General features: G+C 34.8%; 1 protein-coding gene across 4 annotated transcripts in view; it reads left to right on the forward strand.

Annotated features, from left to right (window-relative positions):
- The window catches only part of Naa35 (N-alpha-acetyltransferase 35, NatC auxiliary subunit), a 110,228-nt gene that overhangs the window by 61,240 nt on the left and 25,920 nt on the right, over positions 1-23,068 (forward strand). For all 4 annotated transcript variants that reach the window (XM_015506069.2, XM_048800458.1, XM_048800456.1 and 1 more), the window contains exons 12-13: positions 14,935-15,113; positions 19,872-19,931. In XM_015506069.2, the coding sequence (XP_015361555.1) occupies positions 14,935-15,113; positions 19,872-19,931 (239 nt within the window). The remainder of the gene's footprint in view (positions 1-14,934; positions 15,114-19,871; positions 19,932-23,068) is intronic.

Here is a 23,068-nt window from a genome sequence, read left to right on the forward strand (position 1 = left end):
GTGTGTTTTGTTTTTCACTTATTTCTCTTAATTCTCTTTCTCTCCTTTCTTTTGCTAACAACCTAATTCTGTTGTTCTCTTCCACTTTTCCTTTAATTTTGTACTTCTGCTTTCTTCTTTCTTCCTCATAATCATCACAACCTACATATCTTCCACCTTCTCCCTGCTCACCTTTTGAAATAGCAAGCCCTTTTACAAACTTACTGTTTTTACTGTTGGCAATTGCTCACCATACCATTTCTGTTTATTGTGCCAGTTGAAATATCAGAGAAGGAATTTAGAAAGTTCATGGATAAACTGATCTGCTAGGTAAAAGTATATAGAGTGAAAACAGAAAACACAGGACATGAAAAATCACTGCAATAAAGGAGATTTTGAAAAAGAACCAAATGGAAATCCTCAAAATGAAGAAATCAATAATTAACTAAAAAATCAGTGGAAAGCATCACCAAAAGACCAGACAGACCCCTTGGAAGATAGTTTCAGGCAATGAAGACAAATATATAATCTTGGAAATAAAATCAACTATGGAGAAAAGATATTAAGAGACTATGAACAGAAATTTCAAGAAATATGGGATAACATGAAAATAATAGAAAGCATTAAAAGAATAGAAAGTCATGGAATAAATAATCTAACATTACATCACAAGGCCCTGGGGTGGGGGTGGGGGATAACATCAGCAAAAGCTGTACAAGACAGGAAATAATTAAAATCAGAACCGAAATCAATGAAATTGAAACAATAAATAAATTAAGAAATCAACAAAATAAAATTTTGTTCTTTAAAAAAAATAAAATTTGATAAACCCTTAGCCAAAGTAACTAAAATAGAAAAGGGGGGACTCAAATTATTAAAATTTATATGATGAAAAAGGAAGTGTCAGCACAGGCACTACTGAAATTCAAAGGATAATCAGAAACTATTTTGAAAATTTATAATCTATAAATTAGAAAATCTTGGAAGACACTGACTGATTTCTGGAGACATGACTTCCCAAAATCCAACCAGGAGGATATAGAAAATTTAAATAGATCAGTTTCGAGTAGCAAAATTTAAAAGCCTGCGAACGAAGCAAAGCCCAAGACCTGATGGATTCTCATCCAACTTCTGCCAGACCTTTAAAGAACTAACACCAGTCCTCCTCAAATTATTCCATGAAATAGAAAAGATGGAACCCATCCAAACTGATTCTATGAAGTTAGTATCACCCTGATACCAAAACCAGACAAAGACACATAAGGAAAGAAAACTTAAGACCAATACCCCTGATGAACATAGGTACAAAAACTCTTAATAAAATACTGACAAATGTCATAGAATAACACACTAAAAAATAATGCACCATGATCAGGTGGGTTTCATCCCAGGGATTCAAGGTTGCTTCAGCCTATGAAAATCAATAAATGTAATTCACCACATAAATAGAATTAAAGACAAGAGTCACATGATCATCTCAGATGCAGGAAAGGTGTTTGACAAAATATAGTATCCTTTCATGATAAAATACTAGAAAAATAAGGAATAGTATGAACATACCTCAACTTGTAAAAGCTCTGTACATTAAACCTATGGCCAGTATCACTCTAAATGGAGAAAAATTGAATGCATTCCCTCTGAAAACAGGAATAAGACAAGGATGCTCACTTTCAGCACTTCTGTTTAACATAGTCCTTGAAACTGTAACCAGAGCAATCAGAAATAGAAAGAAAGGGATACTAATAGGCAAGAAGAAGCTCAATCTATCTCTATGTGCTGTTTATATGATCCTATATTTAGAAGCCCCAGAAAACATCTAGAACTCATAAATGAATATAGCAAAGTAGGATATAAAATTAATTGCATTTCTATATACCAATGATGAATCAACTGAAAGAGAAATTAGGAAAACCATCCCATTCACAGTAGCTTAAAAATAAATACTTGGAACTCAGACTCTTGAGAGGTAAAAGACTTCTTGTTTTAGTCAGCTTTTTCACTGCTGTAGCTGAAAGATCGAACAACTGTAGAGAAGGAAAAGTTATTTGGGGGCTCACAGTTCAGAGGTCTCAATTCATAGACAGTAGGCTCCCTTCCTTGGGGCTCAAGGTGAGGCAGAACAACATGGTGGAAGAATATGGTGGAGGGAAGTGGCTCACATGATGATCAGAAAGCAGAGAGAGGTCTCCATTTGCCAGATAAAAATATATACCCCAAGCCACACCCCCAGTTCCCACCTCCTCTAGCCACACCGTACCACTTCAGTTACCATTCATTTAATCCCTGTCAGGGGATTAATTCACTGATTGGGTTAAAGCTCTCATAACCCAGTGGTTTCTCTTCTGAACCTTCTTGCATTGTCTCACACAAGTGCTTTTGGGGAATACCTTACATCCAAACCATAACACCTCTACAGTGAAAAGTATAGAACACTAAAGATATCGAAGAAGACCTTAGAAAATGAAAAAGGTTTGCCATGTTTTTGGATATGCAGAATTAATATTGCCAAAATGGCCATACTACCAAAATTGATATACAGATTTTAATTCAATTCCTATTAAAATTCTAATGATGATCTTCATAGAAATAATAAAAGCAGTCATGAAATTCATTTGGAAAAATAAAGAGGCCCAGAATAGCCCTAGCAATCCTTAGTGAGAAAAGTAAAGCAGGAGGCATCACAATACCATATTTTAAATTATACTACAGAGCTATAGTAACAAAAATTGCTACTGAAATTCAGAGGATAATCAGAAACTATTTTGAAAATTTATAATCTATAAATTAGAAAATCTTGGAAGATTTGGTATTGGTACCAAAACAGACATGACAACCATTGGTACAGAATAGAAGACCCACAGAAAAACCCAACTAAGTACAGTTATCTCATCATAAACAAAAGCTCCATGAACATATATTGGCGAAAAGATAACCTCTTCAACAAATGGTGCTGAGAAAACTGGAAATCCATATGTAACAAATGAAATTAGACCCTGTGCCTATGAGAAGAAAAAGTAGGTCCAACTCTCCATAATGGCGGCCTAGGAACCGAATTCCTCAGCTAGACTCCTAAACCACAAGCAATAAAATCAAGAATCAATAAATGGGATGTTATCAAATTAAAAAGCTTCTTTACAGTAAAGGAAACAATCCAGAACATGAAGAGAGAGACTACAGAATGAGAAAAAGTCTTTATCACACGCACCTAAGAGAGCATTAATCTTTCAGCTATATAAAGAACTCGAAAAACTTAGCACAGTACAAAGTAGGCAAAGGAATTGAACAGGTACTTCACAGAAGAAGAAATACAGTTGGTCAACAAATATATGAAAAAATGTTCAACATCAGAGAAATGCAAATTAAAATTACATTGAGATTTCATCTCACTTCAGTCAGAATGGCAGTTATCAAGAATACAGGTAACTAGCTGGAGCTGGAGCTCTGTGACAGAATGCTTGCCTAGCATGCATGAGGCACTGGGTTCGATCCTCAGCCCCACATATAAAAAATAAATAAGATAAAGACATTCTGTCCATCTGCAACTAAAAAAAAGAAAAACAATGTAAGTAACAATGTTGGTAAGGATATGAAGGAATAGTTACACTCATACATTACTAGTGGAACTGCACATTGGTGCAACCACTATAGAAAGCAGGATGGAGATTCCTTGGAAAATTTGAAATAGAACCACCATTTGACCCGGTTATCCGACTTCTTGGTGTAATCCAAAGGACTTAAAATCAGCGCACTGTAGTAATGGGGCCACATCAATATTTATAGCAGCTCAATTTACAATATCTAAACTATGGAACCAACCTGTATGCCCTTCAACAGATGAATGGATAAAGAAAATGTGGTACATAGCCACAGCCATAAAGAATGACTTTATGACATTTGCCAGTAAATGGATGGAACCGGGATTGTCATGCTAAGTGGAATAAGCTAATCCCAAAAAACTCAAGGTCATATGTTTTCTCTGATGTGTGGATACTAACACAGAACAAGGATGTGGGGAGCCTAGAATGTCAGTGGATTAGACAAAAGGAAATCCACGTGAAGTAAGGGATGGGAATAGGAAAAACAGTGGAATGAATCTGACATAACTTTCCTATGTATGTATATGAATACATCACAGTGAATCTCAACATAGTGTACATCCACAAGACAGACTCCATGTTTCTGTAAATATGTCAGAATAGACTCCACATCATTTATAACTAAAAAGAACAAAACATAAAATGACATTAGTATTTGCATATAAAATATACGTATCCTCCCTTAAACTTTGTATAATCTCTCAGTTACTTATAAATACCTAATACAACATAAATGCCTTATGAATAGTTATACTCTATATGACAAATTTTTAAAAAGCCTGTAGCAGCCATCTTATTATATAACTACATGGTGCACAACCATTGGATGGTTGACCACATATACTTGGAACCTGCAGATAATGGAAAGCTGAACTACATTGAGAAGCAGTTTAGAGAATTTACAAATGATTTCAGGTTGAATTAAGTGTTAAGCAAAGCAAACAAAGTGAGACAGTTACTAAGTTCAGAATGCATATGAAAATAAAGGTTATTTCCCTTTGGCCTAGGGGCTAGGGATATAGCTCAGTTGGTAGAGTGCTTGCTTTGCATGCAGCAGGCCCTGGGTTCAGTCCCCAGCACCACAAAAAACAGACAAACACAAATGTTTGGCCTAGATGTGAATATCATTTATTTACTCATATGGTGACACCTATACTCAGTATTGGTCATTACCAGAATCATGTTCTAGATTGAAGGTAAGGGGTTAAAGTGTACATACGTATATGATCGTTGTGCTACCTCAGGTTTTTTCTGAGTCTGACTTCCTCCATGTGACAGATAATATATAAATCTGAAATAATATCAAATAGTAGTATAACCTTGTTATTTGACAATTCATAGGTAAATACCCAAAGAAATAGCCAACAGTAAGTAAAAGAGATTTCCTGGGAAATGTTTGGGCTTCTGGTTTGGGGGTGTTAACTGTGAATATGACTATGTGGTGCTTCTAAAACCAACTGAAAAACAAATGGAATAAGAGATATAGAATTCTTTCAGTATTTTAAAGAGAAGGAAATATAAGCCAAATCTGATGAGAGCCTGTGAATGTTACTGTATTTGGATAAAGGGTCTTTACTGATGTCATTAAGGGTCTTGCGATTATCTGGGTAGAATTGAAATACATCATAATTGTCCTTCATAAGGAGATGGACACTGATAAGAAACATAGAAAAGGTCTTGGGAAGACAGGGAGAGATAGGCATGTTGCAGCCACTGTGCAAGCAGTGAGAATAGCCATGAGAAACAAGGAACAGGTTCTCTCCAGTGCTTCCAGCCAGACTACTGCTCTTCTACCACCTTGAGTTCAGTCCAGTGAAACCAATGGTGATCATCTATGAGAGAATGAATATTCTGTGGTTTTAAGTTGCCCAGTTTATGGTAATTTGTTACAGCAACCCTAAAAATTAATACAAAGAGTGATTACATATGTTCTTTGGAATGATTTCATATGTGTGTAAATGAATTGGTAATTATGGAGTGCCAAGTTGGGGAACTGAGTTACACAAATGTCTGCAAAGGAAAAAAATTGGATTGAAATTAAAGGTATAAAGGTAATCTTGTAATTTCTAATAGCTATATGTTGGTATGGAAATTTAGATGTAATTATATGTCTGCACAAACCTGTGTATACATATGCATACCCATATAATTATTAATGTACTTTATATGTCTGTCTTCTAAAGAGGCTAGAAGCACTGATAACCCACTTCAAAGTGAGCACACTTATCATCCAGATCTTGCTGCTTAAAGTAGCACTGAAAGAAACTAGGGCATTTTGGAGAACTAGCTGGAACAGGGAAAGAACTAGATAAGTCTGGAACATCTTATACCAGAAATGAGAAACACTCCAAGATTGGTAGGAACATATCAATTAGACATAGAAGACAGCTTGAAGGGGCACTTGCACAATCTGAATTAGTGACCATCACAGTAAGTAGTTCTGATCATAAGTGAATGAATGGACAATTTGAATCCTTTTTTCTCTTCCTTCTGGGGATCAAACCAAGGGCCTCATACATGCTAGGCAAGTTTTCTGTCCCTGAGCTATATCCCTAGCCCTTTTTACTTTTTTTTTATCAACATATCAACATGAATGGACAGTTAGATAATGATGAGCATGTTTATTTTTTTTATTTTTTATTTTTTTAAAAGAGAGAGAATTTTAATATTTATTTTTTTAGTTATCGGCGGACACAACATCTTTGTTTGTATGTGGTGGTGAGGATCGAACCCCGGGCCGTACGCTTGCCAGGCAAGCGTGCTACTGCTTGAGCCACATCCCCAGCCCAGTGATGAGCATATTTATATAGGTGTCTATTCCTCTCACTCCCCAAGTATTAATTAATTCAAAAAGAGGAGGAGTAAGTATAATGTGGAAGTCTGACATCACCTTTATCAGGTAATCAAAAGAATATATCACCAGTTATGAGTCAAACCATTATTTTGCTAACAGACGCCAAAGAGAAGATTGCATCATTTCTGTGACATTTCTAAGATTCATAATACACGTCTAATCATGAAGAAACAAGCCAGCTTTACATTGAAAGACAGTATACAGAATTACTGGTCTGTTAGTTTCAGAGATGTCAGTATTTTAGAAATCAAGGAGAGACTGAACTGTTCCATACTGAAGGAGAGTAAAAGACAAATGGAACTTATAATACTGACATGGATCTGAAGAACATGATTGGAATAGTTTGTAATATCTGAACGAGGTCTGTGATAGTAATTGGTCAGTATTAGTTTCTTAATTCTGGTCATTATATTGTGGTTATGTATATCTTTGTAGGAATTATACGCAACATATTTGAGTACATAATTACTGTACTTACGACTTTAATGTAAGTTTTGAAATTGTTTTTAAAAATTCACCATTTACCATTCATTTTTTTATTTTTATTTTGATTTTTTTTTTGGTACTGGAGATCAAGCTCAGTGTCTCACACATGGTAGGCAAGATGCACTCTACCACTGAACTACATCCCTAGCCCTTTTTATTTTTTTTTATTTTGATACAGGGTCTCGCTAAAGTTGCCCAGGCTGGCCTTGAACTTGTGATCTTCTGTGCCTCAGCCTCCCGAGTAGCTGGGATTACAGGTGTGCACCACCATGCCCAGCATTTGTAACCATTTTAAGTGTACAGTTCAGTGGTACTCAATACATCTACATTGTTGTGCAGCCATCACCATCTATCTACAGAACTTTGTCATCCTCCCAAACTATGTATCCTTTAAATAGTAGCTCTCCATTCTCTCCTTTGCTTTCTACATCTTAGTATCTGACTTATTTCACTGGGCATAATGTTATAACTTTTTATAAATAGAAAGATAACTAAGAAGTGTAGACTAACATAACCAGAGAAGGACATCCAGAATCACATTTTAATAAATAAACTGTAAATTCCCTATGTAATTTTGGAAAGTTGTGTTTTTAAAAAATTATATGATGTCTCTATAGACGGATACATTTTCATATCTTTGATTTTGATATCTAATTTACTTTTAAGATAATAACACCAAAGCACATTGATACTGCAGCTCTCTTATCCAATGACATTGTGCTGTGTATAATACTTTTCTGTTAATGACCTAAGGAGTTTTAGTAACTGGGATACCTTAAGCCAGTGTGTCATAATGTTTTAAATAGCAGTTACATATTTTGTTTTTAAAATGCTTTTAATGCAGAGTAGGAAGTAATCTTACATAGCATTCTTGTACTAAGAATGATTTTTAGGATTTTAGATAGGAAGTATTTCAACAGGAAAACCAAGGTAATTTATATACCTACAGACTTGTAAAATCAGAATGAAGCCTAGAACTTATTTTGTGTGATCTCTATACAATTCAAAAAATTTAGTGGAGCATGCATTAGGTTAACAGTGATTAGTTTTTTTCTGAGTTCATATTGTAAGGGGCATCCGAGCCTCCTGAGGGCACTTTAATAGGCTGAGATAAGTAGTGTTATAGACATGTGAAAGTGGAAAGTGTTACTTTTCATGGTTTTCATTTCCTTGAAACCGTGGGCAAACTCGTTTCTAGCTTTCAGCCCCTCTCATGCTCATCTGTAGTCTGTCATGAATAACTGTTTGATTAAAAATTATATCTTAGTTCTTATCTCTTTTCTTGACAAGTACTTTAATGATGTTTTGTATGATTGTAAAGTCTGTTTGCATGAGATTAAACAATAGCTATTAAGAACAGCTTTAACTATTAGTATGTATAATGTCTAGATAAATACAGGGAAAATTTTTAAGTTTATGCAGGGAATGGAGAGGGACTTACAATAACTTCTAACTTTCTGCATAAAGACTTTTTGTCCCTAGTCTTTGTATGCTTCTGCTTTTACCTCCTAAATTTGGAGACGTTAGTACTTAAAAAATTTACCCGAGGAGCAAAGAAAAGGAACCAAATTCTCTATCCTCCAGGTGTTAGAGATACTTTTCATATTTTGTCCTATCTAGTATTGTCTCCCTTAATTGACTTCTCATGCTTTAAGTCTTTCCTTTGTCTTCATTTCTAGGAATTTTTTACTCTATTTTTTTGATAGGTTATATGTTCCTGATACATCCTGGGTGTAACCAAATTGAATTATAAATAAGTGCTATATTTGTCTCCACTGGGCTTCTGAGGGACGTTTGGTAATGGTTTAATACATAGTTCATTCACAGTCAGCAATGGGGTCCTTCTGGCATCTAGTGAGAAGAGGTCAGGAATGCTGAGTACAGTGGCAAGATAGCTCATTTGTTCGGAATTAATATTGTTTTACATTGTACTTTTTAATTTTTTTAAAAAAAGAACATAGAAAATTTTTGTATTCATTTTCCATTAAATATTTACTTTCCATGGTAATCCAGTTTTCATGAGTATTAATATCTATTTGATTTTCTACTTGTAGTATAAGGCTGAAAAAGATGTATATTTTTTTTAATTGCTTTTTTTAAAAATATGTCAGTGGAATGCATCATAATTCTTATTACACATAGAGAACACAGTTTTCCATGTCTCTGTATATAAAGTATGTTCACACCAATTCATGTCTTCATACATGTATTTTTTTTTTTTTAATTTATATGTGATGCTGAGGATTGAACCCAGTGCCTCACACAGGCTAGGTGAGCACTCCACCGCTGAGCCACAGTCCCAGTGCCCCCATACATGTACTTTGGATAATGATGTCCATCACATTACACCATCCTTGCTAACCCTTCTCCTTCCACCCCTCTGCCCTATCTAGAGTTTGTCTATTCCTCCCATGCTCCCTCTCCCTACCCCACTATGAGTTAGTCACCTTATATCAGAAAAAACATTCGGCATTTATTTTTTTGGGATTGTCTAACTTTACTTAGCATTATCTTCTCCAACGCCATCCATTTACCTGCAAATGCCATAATTTTATTCTTTTTTAATGCTGAGTAAAATTCCATTTGTGTATATATGCCACATTCTTTTAATCCATTCATCTACTGAAGAGCATCTAGGTTGTTCCCACAGTTTAGCTATTGTGAATTGTGCTGCTATGAACATTGATGTGGCTAAGTCCCTGTAGTATGCTGTTTTTAAATCCTTTGGATATAGACCGAGGAGACGGATAGCTGGGTCAAATGGTGGTTCTATTCCAAGTTTTCCAAGGAATCTCCATACTGCTTTCCATATTGGCTGTACCAATTTGCAGTCCCACCAGCAATGTCTGAGTGTGCCTTTTTCCCACATCCTCACCAACACTTATTGTTGTTTGTCTTCATAATAGCTGCCATTCTGACTAGAGTGAGATGGTATCTTGGACTAGTTATGATTTGCATTTCTCTAATTGCTAGAGATGATAAACATTTTTTCATATATTTGTTGATTGATTGAATATCCTCTTCTGAGAAGTGTCTGTTCATGTCCTTGGCCCATTTATTGATTGGGTTATTTTTGTTTTGTTTTGTTTTTGGTGTTTAGCTTTTTGAGTTCTTTATATATCCTAGAGGTTAGTGCTCTATCTGATGTGTAAGGGGTAAAAATTTGCTCCCAGGATGTAGGCTCTCTATTCACCTCTCAGATTGTTTCTTTTGCTGAGAAGAAACTTTTTAGTTTGAGTCCATCCCATTTATTGATTCTTGGTTTTAATTCTTGTACTATAGGAGTCTTATTAAGGAAGTTTGAGCCTAATCCCACATGATGAAGATTAGGGCCTACTTTTTTTTTTCTATTAGAGGGAGAGTCTCTGGTTTAATTCCTAGGTCCTTGATCCACTTTGAGTTGAGTTTTGTGCATGATGAGAGATAGGGTTTAATTTCATTTTGTTACATATGGATTTCCAATTTTCCCAGCACCGTTTGTTGAAGATGCTATCTTTTCTTCAATGCATGTTTTTGGTGCCTTTGTCTAATATAAGTTAATTCTAATTTTGTGGGTTAGTCTCTGTGTCCTCTATTTTGTACCATTGGTCTACCAGTCTGTTTTGGTGCCAATACCATGCTGTTTTTGTTACTATTGCTCTGTAGTATAGTTTAAGATCTGGTATAGCGATGCCACCTACTTCACTCTTCCTGCTAAGGATTACTTTAGCTATTGTGGGTCTCTTATTTTTCCAGATGAATTTCATGTTTGCTTTTTCTATTTCTATGAGGAATGCCATTGATCGGAATTGCATTAACTCTGTAGAGTGCTTTTGGTAGTGTGGTCATGTTGATAATATTAATTTTGCCTATCCAAGAGCAAGGTAGATCTTTCCATCTTCTAAGGTCTTTGATTTCTTGCTTTAGGGTTCTTTTATTTTCTTTGTATAGATCTTTCACCTCTTTCGTTGATTCCCAAGTATTTATTTATTTTTTTTTTAGGCTATTATAAATGGGGTAGTTTTTCTCATTTCCGTCTCAGAGGATTTGTCACTGATATACAGAAATACCTTTGATTTATGAGTGTTGATTTTATAACCTGCTACTTTGCTGAATTCATCTACTAGTTCTAGAAACTGGTGGAGCTTTTTGGGTCTTCTAGGTACAGAATCATAGCATCAGCAAATAGTGCTCATTTAAGTTCTTTTTTTCCTATATGTATCCCTTTAATTTCTTTTTGCTCTGGCCAGTTCTTCTTCAAGACTATGTTAAATAGAAGTGGTAAAAGAGGGCATCCCTGTCTTGTTCCATTTTTAAGAGGGAATGCTTTCAATTTTTCTCCATTTAAAATGATGTTAGCCGGGGGCTTAGCGTAGATAGCCTTTATGATGTTGAGATATGTTCCTATTATCCCTAATTTTTCTAGTGTTTTAAATGTGAAAGAGTACTGTATTTTGTCAAATGCTTTTTCTGCTTCTATTGAGATGATCATATGATTCTTTGAGAAAAGATGTGTATTAAGAATAAAAGGGCAGGGCATGGTGGCACATGCCTGTAATCCCAGTGGCCTGATATGCTGAGGCAGGAGAATTGCAAGTTCAAAGCCAGCCTTAGCAACTCAATAAGGCCCTAAGCAACTTAACAAGATTGTGTCTCAAAGTAAAAAGGACTGAGGATGTACTCAGTGATAAAATCCCTGGTACAACAAAAGAAAGAACACAAGAGGGTAGGGATGTAGCTTAGTGGTAGACTGCTTCCTATGTATGTGGAGACCTGCATTCCATCCACAGCAAAAGGGGGAGAAAAAAGGATATTCTTGGAAATAATTTTAGATATGTGTTAGAATGCTTTGAGGAAGAATAAGTGGGATGTACTATTTAAGTATCTTGATTTTGTGCATTTATCATTAAAGCTTAAAATTTATTCATGGTGGTATGTAAAGAAGCTTCTTACTGTATAGTCATTTACTTTAGTTCTAAAGTGTTATAACACTGGTTTATAAATCAGGAATGCAGACTATTTCATTATGGTGGGTACAATCTTTAATTTTATTTTGAGCATTCTGCATATCTTTTTCAAAAATATTTTTAGTTGTAGATGGACACATACCTTTATTTTATTTATGTATTTATTTATATGTGGTGCTGAGGATTAAACCCAGTGCCTCACACATGCTAGGCAAATGCTCTACCACTGAGCTGCAACCCCACCCTACCATTCTGCATATCTTGTCCTTTATCAAACACATATTCAGTGCATGTTAATGAGCCAGGTATTTGAGACACAGCCAGATATTTCTGCTTTGAGGAGAGCTGGGAGAGGTCTGGGGATATAGCTGAGGTGTATCCCCACAGTGTTGAAGTATGTACACAAAGTATTATAAGAGGAGAATTTATTCCTGCTGTGTCAAATCTTCCAGGCTAAGAATAAGAATACATTTTATATAGAGAGAAAATAGTATGTGGAAAAGATTCAGAACATATTTGTGCGTCAGTATGCTTACTTACAGCTTACTGTGCTTAGGGAATAGGGAGTGTTAAAGGTAATTTTCAGATAAGGTCAAATTAGAACTGCTCGTACAGATATAAAAATGAGCATATGATAAGAATTTTGTTAAATTCATTCAATGAGATACCCTAACTGGTTCAAATGAAAAATTTTTAAATAGCACAATTTTATATGGAGTAATGAAGTGTTGAAATAAATTTCAAATGGCAAAAAAGCTGTCCCCCCCTCAGCTATCTACAGTTGATTGATTCTTATAGTCAATCGGACAATACACAATTTTCCATTAGAATGGAAAATCTTTTTCTATAAGAGTACCAGGAAATTTTAGAGCACTTTCCAGTGCCCTGCCAAAGAATCTATATTATGGAGAATAGGGAGTCAATAAAAGTTTTGTGTTAGGAGAATGAAGTTAGGAGATAGAACAATTAGAGTTGTAGTATATAGGATTAATTTAGTATAGGAGCAGTCAGTTCAGGTAGACGATTGTAGTGGCACTAGGAGTGAAGAGCGTGGATAGATTCGGTACACATTAGGATTTAGAATCCTTAAGTTATTGACTGATAAAGTAGATAACGTAATGAAAAGAGACATGGTTGCTAGCTTAAGGATTATAAGAATCATGGGTTTTTATACTGAGAAAGGAGATATAGGGAGAGAGGCAGTGTTAGGGGCAAGATAAAGGTAGTTTTTTGACATGTGCTTTTTGAGATGATTTGGGATAGCAAAATGGAAATTCCCTTTTGCAGTTAGAAATCATAGATTTGGACCTAAGAAGAAAATTGTAGGCCTAGGACTTTAGTCCGAGAAACATCAGTTAAATTGGAATTTATGTAAAGCTAAGTAACTTAAACCAGGAACAACTTAGAATGGACAATAGGAAGAAGGCCAAGAACCTTGGGGGAACATCTTTGTATGATCCTGAGAAACAGTTAATGATATGTGCCTTAGGGGTATTATGATAATTTGGTTGTCACTTTGTTTTGAAATCTTTTTTTTGGGGGGGTACTAGGGATTGAACCCAGGGGTGCTTTACCACTGAGCTACATCGCCATTCCTTTTTAATTTGCTGAGGCTGGCCTCGAGCTTGCAGTCCTCCTGCCTCAGTCTCTCGAGACACTGAAATGACAGACATGTGCCACTGTGCCTGGCACAGGCACCTATACTTTTGAAGGTTGCTAGGCCACCTTTACTACCTGAGAAAGATTTATTTATCTGTATACTAAGACTACCTTTATTTACCATAGATGTCCCCATACCTTGTGTCCCCCACCATCCTCCCAGAAACCCCATTCCCCTGTTCCTTTCTGTAGCTCAGGATGCTATATAAACTTCAACCATCTGGCTCTTCTTGAACCTCATAATTTTGTGAGGCTTCTGTGCCTAAGTACATAACAAACATGTTCCCCTCCTGTTAATCTGTCAGTTTATTCATAGACAAATTATCGAACCTTGATAGGCTTGTCCAAGAGCCACAGAGCTGTCAAGTCCCGAACCAACAAAACCAACATCCTTGTTTACAACAAACATTTTTTTTTTGCTACTAGGGATTGAACCCAGGGCACTCTACCCCAGAGATACTCCCCACTATTCACATTTTATTCAGAAACAAGATTGTGCTAAATTGCCCAACATGACCAGGAACTTGTGATCCTCCCGCCTCAGCCTCCTGAGTAGCTGGAGTTATAGGTATGCACCACTGCTTTGGGCTGATTCCCTTTCATTGTTCTAAAATCAAATTCGTATAACTACAGAGGAGAAAATACTTTCTTTCTATCTTCTAAAGGTTCGATAATTTGTTTTGAATTCTTAATAATGTACTTGTTCAGCTTTAGTTTTTTTTCATTGACATCTAAAATTGTATTTATTCTTAGGTTATAGCCAGCAGGAGAACTTTGATTCCAAAATTCATAATCCTTTCTTACTTCTGAGACTTACATCCTCATTTTAGATTTCATGTTGAGAAAAACATGATTTGGAACTGTGTGTGAGAAGCAAAATCACCAGTGAACAGAGAATGGGAGAAAAGAACTCGCCCTTAGGTCTCTTATAATATTTTCTTAAAACATCCTGGACTTATGTGATTATACCTCTGTACGAAATGCATTCAAGGATTCTTGAGGCCTGAGATAGCTGCTCTTCTGTTCTGGATTATTACATAGCTAAATTTCAATTGATCCTGTTGCTTAGTAGTTGAGCGAAGTAAAGCCTAGACGTTTTTGTGCTCTCATTTACCTTTCTTCACAGTCCCATTCTTGGCTTGGAGTTCATTTTGATGGAAATCCCTTGCATCACCACAGCCACTACCATGTAGGTAGAAAGGACAATTTTGAAGTTATTAAGTCTGTTTATCTCATTTAAGGGGGGGCAGGGAACTGTGTTTAAATTAATTATAAATTGTAAAATCCACTTATAAGATTTTGTGGTTAGAATTTGGAGGTGCCTTTAGAATAGGCATTTTCCTTTTTATATTTATGCATTTGCAGTTTAAAATTCAGAGAAACATTGAAACTCTTTTTCTTTTCTTCTTTTTAGATCATCCGATTATGATGGGTTTTGAGCCCCTTGTTAACCAGCGGCTACTTCCACCCACCTTCCCTCGATATGCAAAAATAATTAAAAGGGAAGAAATGGTCAACTATTTTACAAGATTAATAGATAGAATAAAAACTGTCTGTGAGGTTGTGAATTTAACAAATTTACATTGTATTCTGGTAAGTACAAATCTCTATTCTGCAATATAACTTTGGTTTAATAACATCACTTTTCAGAGTCTGATTGTCCAAGGGTAAATAATAGTGCTTACCTGTTTTCCCTGATAAGATAATTAAGTTGTGGGGAGGGAATACATATACATACATAATATTTAATCTTCATGAGGATTTTATATTGTCCATTGTAGAGATTCAGAAGCTAAAGTTTAGAGGGTAGGTAATTCACCTACAGTTTAAGAATGGGATTCAAAACCTTTCTTGTAAAAGTGTGTGTGTGTGTATATATGTATATATTTTTATATAATAAAAATAGGATTATGGTGTTAGATAACCTGTTTTTTTTATCACTAATCTTTATTTCATGGACACTTTCCTTTTCATATCAACAAATAAACGTGCATTTATATTATTTTAATGATGTGTTATTCCATTGTATGCTTATAGATTTTTTTCAATCCATATTAATTTTACGTTTAGGTAGTTTTCATTGTTTCATTGTTTTAAACAATACAATGGTAAACATATTTGTAGGTAAATCTTTATACAGTGTGTTTCATTCCCCCTTAAGGTAAATTCCTAAAAAATGAACTTTTTGGCTGAAAGAATATGGACATTTTAAAGCTACCATATTTTGTGATTAAGCCTTTTTGTGTTAGGATATAGAAAAACAGGGTGTGTTTGAGAATATTAAAACATTCAGGGATGGAACTTTTTAGTTGGTAAGGGTACAGTGACATATTTAAGATTTGAAAAAGGTAGAAAATATACCAGAGAATACTGATTCTTGGGACATAAGCATACTAAGATGTGTTGTGTGACTATGCATAGACAGGCATTTTTGGCTGTTTGTTATTTTGCATGCTCAGGTACGTAATTACTAGCCCTATGTCATCTGTAAATCCTTCCTTTTGGTTACAGGTTGCCACTGTACCTGTTTTCCTTGAGATCACAAGAATCTAGTTTATATTCCCAGTACTGGGCAGCAGTTTCTGGGATACAGTTGATGCTCAATAAAGATTTTTGCTCTTATTTCCATTCATTCTTGTAAAACCTTTATTGTCTCATGCATTATTTTTTTTTTGTCATTAAAGCCTAACATAAGTCTTCATTCCTTAGCGAAACTTCAGTATTTATACTTTCATTACCTTCTGTTGTAGCAAAACATAAAACAAAACAAAACAAAATTCTCTTGTGCTTGCTTTACTTTTAGTAGTTTTCCCTGATTCTGAGAATCATGGGATTTTAAAATAAAAGAAATCATAGACATAAACTGACATTTTGCATCTAAGCAAGCTGATTCAGGAGAGTTGTAACCAAATTAGATGATGATAGCAGCGTATTTGGAATTAGAGTAGAGCTGTTCTTTCTGCTGCATCTACTTTTCTGATCCTAATTGTTATCTATTGTGTCTAACAGATTAATTATAACATTTTGCAGTGTAAACAACCTATTTTATACCCCAGAAGATAACATGTTCTTTTGTTTTTTTTAAAGAGAGAGAGATGAGATAAGAGAGAGAGAGAATTTTTTTAATATTTATTTTTTAGTTTTCGGCGGACACAGCATCTTTGTTTGTATGTGGTGCTGAGGATCGAACCCAGGCCGCACGCGTGCCAGGCGAGCGCGCTACCACTTGAGCCACATCCCCAGCCCCGATAACATGTTCTTAATGTATGTTGTTGTATTACTAGTACTGTTCTGTTCTTGGTAGACAAATGGCTTTTTTCTCTTCTTTCTTTCTTTCTTTTTTCCTTTTTTTTTTAATGAAATAAGCAATAGGGCTGACTTGGGTTTTGGTAGGCTAATATTGAAGGCTAAGTAGGCTGTCATTGTGCCAGTCATTTTCACCAAACCCTCAGAGAAGACCATGGTCTCTTTCAGGCAGTTCAGGGAATTCACATTGGTTCTAAATACAGTAAGTAGCTGAGGCATTGTCAGTAATCTTTTGGGTGTTTTTATATAAGCTTCAGGATTTCTTATTAAAGAACATGATTGTGTAGATTCCTAAATAGACATTTTGAGCTGGTTGAGAAATAGGGAATGGTTAATAGCAGCCTTTGCATAGACTTCTAACATATTTTCTGTCTGACCCACATCACTAAGTACTTTTGACTGCATATGAAGGCTAAGCAGTAGATGAGGGAAATGTTTTTACTCTACTATCCGGTTTTTGTTGTTCTGTTTAATATATATTCATCATAGAACATTAAAGGAAAAAGATTTATTAGTTTTATTCATTAACAAGTATTGCAGAACAAAGCAAAGATAAACAGAGTTGTTAAAATCTTTCCCACCCATTGCCAATTAAGTATTTCCATTTTTATGATTCTTTATCCTAATCTGTTAGTATAGAGTCTTTTTCTATCAAGATTTTATTGGAGCTGGTGTCTTAAATCTATTTTGCTTGGACATAGCAGATTCTCAGCTTTAAATGAATTAGAGAACCTCTATTTGACTAATCTCTTGCCTTTCCATGTAAATAACCGTGGCTCTTTTTTTTTTTTTTTTTTTTTTTTTTTTTTTTTTTTTTTTTTTTTTNTTTGTTGTAAACAAGGATGTTGGTTTTGTTGGTTCGGGACTTGACAGCTCTGTGGCTCTTGGACAAGCCTATCAAGGTTCGATAATTTGTCTATGACCCATTCCTTCATCTGTTGTCTACTGTACACACTTTTCTCCAGTTTTGGCCTTTTGGCTCCTGATCACCTTCCTGAATCTGATCTGCTATCATAGCTGTTTCTAGTCCTTTGGTTTTGTAAGTCCCTTTGTTTTCAGTGACTGCTTCTTGATCTGGTACTTTTCCGGCTCAGCCTATAGCAAAACTTTTAATTCTGTTTTAAATCATATTCAGTTACTGTTATTTTGGCTATATCCTTGATAGTGATTATTATTGTATATACAAGTTTTCATAGGTGTATATACAAGTTTTCATAGGTAATGAAAATGTCTAGATTTGGAATTTCATTTATAGTTAGTGGATCAGAAATAATTTAAAACTAGATTAATATGAAAAGAACATAATAATTGGACTTTCTCTAAAGTTTACAAAGGAAGTCTGAAGTGACATTTGGGAGTTTTAGTTTAGATGTAGTTTTAGTTGTAGATGGACACAATACCTTTATTTTATTTACTTTTATGAGGTGCTGATGATCCAACTCAGTAACTCACGTGTGTTAGGCAAGCACTGAGCTACAACCCCAGCCCCAGGTTCTGTTTTTCCACCTTTCCCCTTTAGTTAGGGAGATGAACCTAGTACACATACACCTATTTCATCTGAATATGTACAGTAGAATTTTTAAAGGGGGAAAAAATCAGTGTAAGTTGGACTATGGAAATATAATTTAAGAGTTGGAATTTTATCTGAGTCTTGAGAAATGAATAGGATTTGATAATGAAAAAGTAGAAGAAAGGACTTTTCTGGGAGTTTGAGCAACATAGTCACAGGTTGTCAGATCAGAAAAAAAGGCATTCTGAATGGCTTCATGTTGAGTTATGAGTTGAGAAGTTGAATACGTATTGGTAAGGTGAAGCAAAAATTACAAAACCCAGATGATGTTGTCTTTCAATTGTATGTTCTTCAACATTGAAATGATACAAGTCAAAGTTCCCCTTTGTCTTAGTAGGCTAATAACAGTAATTCAGGTGAATGATAATGAGAACCTTGAGCCAGATACTTGGCTGGTTAGTTTAGAAAGATCAAATAAAACCTACAATAATAATTATTTTTACACATTTATATTTTATCTTTGTAGTACATGAAATTTAGTGGACATAGCAAGCAGTCTACATAAACTACAATAGATACAATTATAGATAAACCAAATATTTCATTTTCTTTATACTTGCATCTCTAATATCCATAATTGTTATAGTATTAGTGGTTTTCCCATGGTTCTTACCGTTACTCATATACACTAAAATTTAGTGATTATTGATTCAGCTTCTACCCATCCTTATACCTTCCATTCTCCTTTTTACTCTGACGCTTTAACACCAGAGGCACATCAGAGTAGCTCTTAATATTTTGTTCAACCCAGACAGGCTCTCGTTGGTCCTAGATATCTGGCAATGATAAGATTCTGAGGAACAAAATGTTATAAATTGAGAAAAATTGTTGTTTAGAATTAAACTTTCAGCCTACAGGTCAGACTATTGTGTGACCAAAGAGGAGGAAACTCAGAAAAGTCCATTCTTTTATTTCACTGTTACCCTACAGTAGTGCCATAAGTTTTCCCAAATCCATCCAAATACCTATATCTAAATCAAGACTTAAGATATATGCATTTTAACTATAAAATCTGGAAGATGCAGAGCAATATGAAAATAATTACCATCCCCATCCCATAATCTATAGTTGTTAATATTACAGTGTATTTTCTCATATTTTTTTCTCTGTATATAAACCCATGTCTTTTGATCATTCCTCCAAGTCAGAAAGAGTAATAAGAATCCAGTTGAAGCAGGAACTAAAGTTCTACCATTACTTACTAAGTTGTTATTTATATTATTTTCATGGTGTAGAAATTTAATATTGGTGTCCACATGATTCTATTATTAGTCAATTCTCTAAAAAATATTTTAGTCTCTAAAATTATCCATTGTCACTTTGATATAATTAGGCAATTTGTATGGAAATGGCCTTTGGCTACTTCCCATATTTTAACTGTAGTAGTTGGTCATTTTCAAAAATTGTGCTTTATGGACCTAATTTTCTTCTTTTACTTAATCTGTTAATAACTTTGCTTTTTCTCTGTCTACTAGGACTTTTTCTGTGAATTTAGTGAACAATCACCTTGTGTTCTTTCAAGATCTTTGTTACAAGTAAGTTTCATTTAGTTTCAAAATAACTATATTAAACATTAAATTATATGTATTGATTGTTTTATTGACTGATAAACCAAAGGAAGATGCTTTAAAAGGATATTCCACAGTTAGCATTATATTTTTTAATAGAATTATTGACTTAGATTATTAGATACTAATCAAAAATCACATGCTGGGCATAAAACAAGCCTGAAATAATTTTAAAATTTTAATATGTGGAAATCATACAAAAACAACTTTCTGACCATTTTAGAAGTACTAAAGTAGTAATGAGTAAGAGGAAATATCTAGAAAGATCTCCAAATATTTAGAAATTAAGCAACACACTTGTAAATAACTCATAGGTCAAAGACAAAGTTGTAAGAGAAATTAAAATATTTGGAACTAAATGAAAATAAAAATATAGCCTCAAAATCTGTAGGATACAAGTTAAGCAATTTTCATTGGAAATTTGTAGCATTAAATGTTAAGAAAAAAGAGATCTGGTGTTAGTGATTTAAGTTTTCACTTTAAGAAACTAGAAAAGGAACAAATTACAGCAAGTGGAAGGAAGAAAGTAACAAAGGTAAGAACAAGAATCAGTAAAATCTGAAATACAAAAACAGTTGAGAAAACCAATGCAATCAAAAGCAGATTCTTTGAAAAAATATCAATAAGGTTGATGAACCTTTAACTAGATAGAATAATAAGGAAAAGAGAAAAGACACAAAATGATTAACATCAGGAATGAGAGGTGATATCACTGTAGACACTTTGCACATTAAAAGAATAATATGGGAATATTATACATAACTCTTAGTCCATAATTCCAAAACTTAGATAAAATGTCTCTCTTCAGAAACACTACCAAAACTCATTCAAGAAGATATAGATAATTTGAATAATCCTTTGTCTATTGAACAGATTGAATTCACAGATTAAAAAAAAAAAAACATTCACCAGTGAAGACCCAGGCCAATTTTATATAGTCCCTTACAGAAAATAGAAGAGACAAGAACAATCAATACATGAGGCCAGCATTAACTTAGCACTAAAACCAAACATTTCAAACAATAAAGCTATAGACCATTTTTTGTGTGTGTGAACACAGACAAAAAAAAAAATCTTCAACAAAATATTAGCAAATTTATCCAGAAGTACATAAAAAGAGATAATTAGATCATGACCAAATGGAGTTTTATACCAGAAATGCAAGGCTGATTCAGTGTTTGAAAGTAAGTATAATTCACCATACAATCTAGTCTTAAAAGCATTTGACAGGATTCAGCATACATTTATTATTGAAAACTGAGCAAAACTAGGAATAGAAGAGAACTTGATAAAGAGCATATACAAAAAAACCTACATCTAACATTATACTTAATGTATAAGACTATTGTTTTCCTCCTGAGCCAATGTAATAAGACAAGGGGAAAAAAAGGCACACAGATTAGAAAGGAAGAAATCATAGTGTCTATCTACACAACAGGACTTTTCTATGTATAATGCCAAAGAATCTATAAAGAATTTTCTAGAACTGATGGCTGAGTTTAATGAAATCATATTCTATGAGGTCAAATATATATATAAAATCCTATTCCTGCATGCTGAGAAATTGTAACACACTGTTCAAAGAAATCCAAGAACTTAAAAAAAAATGGAGAAATAAATGTGTTTATGGAGTATAACAACTGTGTGTATGTGTGTGTAAGGTACTGGGGATCAAACCCAGGGCCTCACACATGCATCAACCTACATCCCCAGCGCAAGACTGATATTTTAGTGTGATCCCCAAATTGATCTATAAACTCGGAGCAGTCTCAGTCAAAATTACAGCACAAATGTTTGTAGCTTTCAAGAATCTGATTTTAAAATTTATATGGAAAGGCAAAGAACTAGAACAACAAAAAGAAAAATTCAAAAGGAAAAAAAAGAAAATGGGAGAACTTATTCTATGTGACTAGAAATGTAATATTGACAAAATGATAGAAATAATTTTTTTGTGTGGAAGCTAGGGGAAAGTTCTCTTTTTAAAAAGTCCTCTTTTTAAAAAATTGCTCCTTATTATATAGTTTCGTAGTACATAATCCTTTATTGATTGACTACTGTGGTCAAGTAATTGATCAGTAATATGATTAATTAATTTTTGACAAAGGTACAATGGTAATTCAGTGGAGAAGTTATGGCCTTTTCAACAAAAATGGAAAAAGAACACTTTGGACAGTCATAAAAAATAACATAAAATACATCAAAAACCTAAATATAAAACCCAAAGCTATAAAATTTTTAAAAGAAAGGATAGAGTCAAGCATCATAGCATCTTGTAATCCCATTTTGTAATCTCACACATGCATCAACCCACCATACCTGTAATCCCAGCATCTTGGAGGCTAAGGCTGGAGGAGATTCAGTTTGAGGCAGGCCTCAGCAACTTAGCAAGACCCTGTCTCACAGTGTTGCAAGGGGTGGTGAGCAACCTAGGAGGCTGAGGCAGGAGAATAGCAAGGACAGTCTTAGCTGTGTATTGAAGCCCTAAGCAATTTATCAAGATCTTGTCTCAAAATTTAAAAAAAGTAAAAGAGGGTGGAGATATAGCTTTGTGGTGTAGCACCCCTGGGTTCAATACCTTGTACTCTAGTACTCTGATTGATAGATAGATAGATATAGAGGAAGGATAGGAGAAAATCTTTGTGTGGGGAGAACAACAGTTCTGAGATATGACATCAGAAGCATAATTGATGAAGAATTAAAAACTTTTATTCTATACAAGATACTGTTAAAAAATGAAAATGAAAAATGAGATGATACAGAGTAGTAGAAAATCATGTCTGACAAAGGATTGTATCTAGAACACATAAAAGAACTCTTAATAAGCTTAGCATAAGAAAACAGACAACCTAGAGCCGCCCCCCACCCCCCGCGCCTGCCAGGTAGGCGGAACTGTGACCACCGACAGAAAAGGCCCAGTGGCCCGCAGCGGGACAGAGCTTCCAATCACTCCTGCAAGGTAGGCGGGCCTGCGACCCACCGGCAGAAGAGGAGCAGCGGCCTGATGAGAGGCAGAGCCGCCCCCTCCCCCTGCGCCGGCAAGGTAGAGGGAACTGTGACCACCCACAGAGCAGGCCCAGCGGCCTGCTGAGGGGCAGAGCCGCCCC

The sequence above is a fragment of the Marmota marmota genome, unplaced genomic scaffold (genome assembly GCF_001458135.2).
Source record: "Marmota marmota marmota unplaced genomic scaffold, marMar, whole genome shotgun sequence".
NCBI classification, from domain to species: Eukaryota; Metazoa; Chordata; class Mammalia; order Rodentia; family Sciuridae; genus Marmota; species Marmota marmota.